The sequence below is a fragment of the Xyrauchen texanus genome, chromosome 12 (assembly GCF_025860055.1).
Source record: "Xyrauchen texanus isolate HMW12.3.18 chromosome 12, RBS_HiC_50CHRs, whole genome shotgun sequence".
Lineage (NCBI taxonomy): Eukaryota > Metazoa > Chordata > Actinopteri > Cypriniformes > Catostomidae > Xyrauchen > Xyrauchen texanus.
In genome coordinates, this window is record NC_068287.1 from 33,075,028 (window position 1) to 33,080,529 (window position 5,502).

The window sequence follows — 5,502 nt, forward strand, 5'->3', positions numbered from 1 at the left end:
TGCCAGTTAACTGTGCAATAAAACAGAGACAAATACAAATGAGAATCAGTACAGATCCTTAAGTGATGATTAACATAATAATTTTCACTAAAATATCACAATTAAAGGCATTATGTGTCGGATTGTTCACAGTGAAACACTTCTCACAACAAAATAAAACAAAAAAAAGTTTGTTTACAACTTGAAGCGAAACAGTTTTTAAATACATACTGTATCGATGTAGAGGTCTTGTGTTCATACCTATTGGTTGTGTTTTTGTTACAGTGTTAAGACTCCAGAGTGCCCCTGGATATTAATTTAAATTCAAACTAACTTTAAGCAGATAATAGGACATATTATAGTACATTTTGTTATATTTTAACTTAATCAGCTCCTGTAGGTCAAACTGCTCTCTTATGTTCGGTCTGTGTCTCGTTCATCTTTCTTTCAGTCTCTGCACTCAAAATATTTGACTATATTTTAAAGAGTTTTTATTTATTATTTATTTATCCCCTTTTCTCCCAATTTTGAATGCCCAATTGTAACTACTTAGTAGGTTCTTGTGGTGGCACGGTTACTCACCTCAATCCAGGTGGTGGAGGACAAGTTTCAGTTGCCTCCGCTTCTGAGATCGTCAAACTGCACATCTTATCACATGGCTTGTTGCACATGACAATACAGAAACTCTGCATTTGGAGGTTCATGCTACTCTCACCTTCCTACAACTTACCATGTGCCCCATTGAGAGCGAGAACCACTAATCGTGACCATGAGGAGGTTACCCCATGTGACTGTACCCTCCTTGGCAACCAGGCTTAGGAGACCTGGGTGGAGTCACTCAGCACACCCTGGATTCGAACTCTCAAATACTCACTGAGCTACCCAGGACCCTATATTTTTGAGATTTAAACATTAAAATTTTGTAACGATGTGCTATCAAATTGAAATAACAAAATTAAATAAAACAAACTGTTTTTTTTGTAAGATTACTGAATTAAATTTGATGGAATTTTGCTATGAAATTTAAATGCGTAAATCTTAAATTAACTTTTTTTTAATGTGTTGGGTATACATGTAAGGATAATGGAGCACCAATTTGATGGCAACCTCACTTTTTAATACCAGAACACATAGGGTCTAAATCAATACTGTTTTTGTGTTCACCCTCCAAGCAACTTCAAAAGAAGATGTTTTCAAGGCATTATGACAGCTCTCTTTTTCTCTCTGCACCTGCTGGTCAAATATGTGTGAAACCAAATGTTTACCCCAAGCTGTCCTTGTGATAGTGGAGAAAGCGAAAACATCAACTTAAATCATAGACACAGGAGTTAGAAGGTCCACATAATCTCACAGTGCTCATCTTTTTGGTGTTGCTGTGAACCATTGTCTTACTGCCCAAATGGAGCAAAAAGTTGTTCTCATCACCGGGTGCTCCTCAGGGATTGGACTCAGCCTTGCTGTGCACCTTGCATCAAATCCTTCCAAGGCGTATAAAGGTAACTGATATGACATAAAGCAATGCATTTTCTGTGGCTGATTTTATGTTATTTTTTAGAGAATACTATGTTTGTCTAAAAATGGATTAAGTGTCCTTTACATATATACATAGTTACGTAAATCATTGTTCAAAAGTTATGTAGTATGAATGGATATTGATGTTGTTGTTTAGTCTATGCTACCATGCGTAACCTGGACAAGAAACAAAGGCTAATGGAGAGTATAAGAGGCCTGCATAAAGACACCATGGCTATACTGCAGTTGGATGTGACAGACCAGCAGTCAATACTTGATGCTAAGAGGAACATTACAGAGGACAGAGTCGACATATTGGGTAAAATAGAGAGACAAAGCGATCAACAGACAGATAGATCAAAATAAAAAATTTAGATAAAGACAAAAAATAGATTTTCCCCTTAATGAAGGGACAATGTGTATGAAAAATATTTTAAAGGAATATTCTCTGTTTAATATAAGTTAAGCTTAATTGCCAGCATTTGTGGCATAATGTTGATTATCACAAAAAATTATTTCAACTCGTCCCTCTGCAAAAACCGAGGTTACAGTGAGACACTTACAAGCGTTTTTATCTTGTCGCTATATTTTTGAAACAGTGTGTATTTTAACATTTACAGATTGGCCCCATTTACTTCCACTGGAAGTGCCTCACTGTAACCCAGATTTTTGCTTTTTTTTAATTTATTTTTTTATAATAATGTTGTGGTAATCAACATTATGCCACAAATGCTGTCGATTGAGCTTAATTCATATTAAACCTTAAATATTCCTTTAAAAAGCCTATTATGAATTCATGACAGTAGTGTATTGGATAGCATCTTTGCTGTCCTTTATAATTGTAAAGTGTATTCTTTGGGGAAGTGAATCTAAGATGCACATAGTAATACAGAATTCAATAACTGTGGGTTTTATTGGGTTGTCAAATTGGGGCCCAATAAAGAAATGGCCATTCATACGTTTCCCCACGTCTCTGTATTAGTTTGTAATGCAGGTGTAGGTCTGATGGGTCCTTTAGAAGTCCACTCAGTGGACACTATACGTGGTATTCTAGAGGTCAACCTGGTGGGCACACTTCGCACCATACAGACCTTTTTACCAGACATGAAGAAACTGAGACATGGACGAATCCTTGTGACTGGCAGCATGGGAGGACTACAAGGTAAGTTAGGATGGACAAAGAGAGTGACAGAAATATAGTGAGAGTGAAAAAAGAGAGCAAGACATGCAGAAATGCTTTTTTCTTTTCTAATTTTCAGTTTAAAAGAAACAATCTATTGTGCTTGTGATTTTACCAAAGCAGTTGCGGTAGTAAGTCTCTGGTTGGTTATGTCTCTTAGCTTGTAAAGACCATGGGTTCAGACTAGGGCTGTCGATTTAACACATTAATTTAGTGTGATTAATTATATAAAAACTAATGCATAAAAATTCACATAATTAATCATGCTCCCTGACCCCTACGCAAATTCTGTAATAAAAGTATGTATTTTCCTAATGTGTATCTATGTATTTAGGTTAATATTTTGGAAAGGCTGACCTCAACATATGTTATCTTCCTATTTAAATCAGGTCTGCCTTTCAATGAGGTTTACTGTGCTAGCAAATTTGCAGTAGAGGGTGCTTGTGAGAGCCTGGCTATTCTCCTTCAGCACTTCAATATTCAGTGAGTATTATAATATGTACTGTATGTGTGTGGGCGTTCCTGATGGGGAACTGTTTTTTTAAATGTTCCTCAAGGACATGCACACTTTTCTAAGTCCGTATAAAACACTATATCTCCATACAGCATGAGCCTGATTGAATGTGGACCGGTCAACACAGACTTCTTGGTGAATTTGAAGAGGACGGAGCCCAGTGATGAGGCACTTCCTGTTGATGCACATACACGTAACCTGTATGAACAGTACCTTCAGCACTGCGAGTCTGTGTTCCAGAACGCAGCACAGGATACTGATGACATCATTCAGGTGGCTAAAATACTTTTAGCTCTGGCAACAAGCCACCACCTTCAGAATTAACTGTCTGAGATTTAAAAAGTAAAATACCATTATGTCATCTATCCTCACAGGCTGGATCTGTCATTATACAATCATTAATTATTGATCTTAGTTGCTATAATATCAAGTATTAAGATGATTATATAACATGTTCAGCTTGGCTGTTTTCTCAACTCTTAGGTGTATCTGGAGGCAATTCAAGCACAGACTCCATTGCTCAGATATTACACTAACAGAGCCCTGCTTCCAATGAGCACCCTAAAACTAAGATCCCTGGATGGCTCTCAGTACATCCAAGCAATGAGCAAGCTCATCTTCTCTCCACCCAACACAGATGCACAGATATGATGCTAAAGGATCCTGCAGTAATCTTTTCATAAGCCTTACATAATCGTGCATTTATGAAGTATTGACAATGTTTCATGTGTTTGTACATAAAGTGCTAGTGGCAGGCCTGGTGAAAAAACAGACTGTGGTATTTTATCTACTGTTCTGTAGCTATGTCTCATGGTTGAACTCTGTACAAGATATTCACGGACTCTCTGTGCCACCAGACATCAGTGTTTTCATTTTTGTTTACTACAATAAGAGAACAGAGAGATCGGAGTACACTGAGTCTAAGCAAGGTCATTATTTTCTCTAGAGTGTCTAGACATTCACACATATCTTATATATTGCTTGCTGTGTTACTAATTTGTAAGTGGTTTTGGACAAAAGCATCTGCTAAATGACTGAATGTAAATATATACTGTATATGGTATTTCTTCAACCTTTTAGCACTCAAGTTTTTCAAGTCATTTTTGTTTAATTATCTACTAATAATGTCCAGCAGTGTACTTACATACTCCACTGAATATTTCATTTAAAGCATGCTCTTTACTGACACTTTTGTTGACTTGTTAAACAAGTTTGTTAACTTTTAAAATGTAATTGGAGTAAATGTCACTGATAAAAAATTTTCACACAATAGATTAAATTGTTTATTTTTGTTTGACTTTGTTTAGGTTTTTACAGTTTTAAACTATATTTAGCATTTTTATAATGGATTTTCATAGTTTCATATTGAAAGTCTGGGAATGGGACAAGGCTAAAACAGCAACATATTTACGTAAAAGCCATTTGAAAAGTTTTCCAATAATTGAAAAATTCCAATTCAGTTTCATTGAGACCTATGTGTAACAAATATTGTTTTTATTATTTGTTAGTTGTAAAACCAAATAAACTCATGGGTCATGAAATTGCCTGAAGAAACACCCATATACAGTATGGCTTTCCTAAATCAAAAGGCAGTAATAAAAACAAAAAGTAAGTATGGAGATACTTACTGGTACAGTAAGTATCTCCATAACCCACACACATTTATGTCCAAATTTGAGTATTTAAAATGTGTCTATGTCACAGTGTTCTTGCTGTGGATTGTGTCCGGTCTTATTTAGACAGTAATCAGGAACTGCTGAATTGGATGTTAGTTTTGGCAAGACATTCACAAAACCAACTTAAGCCACTACATGCAAGGATCAGTCATTGCATGTTGGACTATAGTACAGCCATGGGTTAGTTTAAAATTACAGTTTGACACTTTTAAGGTAAAAAAACTTCTCAAGAACAATTAGGGAAATAAAACATAAAAATTACTAAATGGATGTCAGACCTTAGTGCCAATGTACTTGTGCACATCTAACACACTGTAATGCAGTTGTTTATGCATTCAAACTGATCAACGTAAATTAATTATAATAAGTGTGTATAGGGCACTCAATATCAGCATATCTCTTTAAATCAAATGTACATGCACTGTTCTGTTCTGCACTAAGTAATCTGATAGTATAAAGTACACGTGTGTCATTGGCCGTGACAATTTACTGTAACTGTTTGTCATGCTCATTTTACTTTGTGAAACATACTGTCGTGGCTCCAACTGCAATTGTGCACTATAAGCCCTAATGTTGTCATTACTAGAAAAATCTAACTGTCTTGATTAAACATTATTTTGGGCTCATAATTAAAATATCTA

The 5,502-nt window shown here is 35.7% G+C and overlaps 1 protein-coding gene across 1 annotated transcript; it reads left to right on the top strand.

The window, feature by feature from the left end:
• The first annotated feature begins 1,378 nt into the window (after positions 1–1,378).
• On the top strand, positions 1,379–3,836 carry hsd17b1 (hydroxysteroid (17-beta) dehydrogenase 1). The gene is made up of 6 exons (XM_052140020.1): positions 1,379–1,475; positions 1,649–1,810; positions 2,474–2,653; positions 3,061–3,154; positions 3,278–3,458; positions 3,669–3,836. The coding sequence occupies exons 1-6, from the start codon at positions 1,379–1,381 to the stop codon at positions 3,834–3,836; spliced, it is 882 nt and encodes a 293-aa protein (XP_051995980.1).
• The last annotated feature ends 1,666 nt before the right edge of the window (positions 3,837–5,502 follow it).

Bases quoted from the DNA above. Each gene is read 5' to 3' on its own strand.
- hsd17b1 (XM_052140020.1), top strand. From the start codon at position 1,379: ATGGAGCAAAAAGTTGTTCTCATCACCGGGTGCTCCTCAGGGATTGGA. The intron at 1,476-1,648 runs GTAACTGATATG...GTTGTTGTTTAG, and splicing joins TCCTTCCAAGGCGTATAAAG to TCTATGCTACCATGCGTAAC. The intron at 1,811-2,473 runs GTAAAATAGAGA...TCTCTGTATTAG, and splicing joins GGACAGAGTCGACATATTGG to TTTGTAATGCAGGTGTAGGT.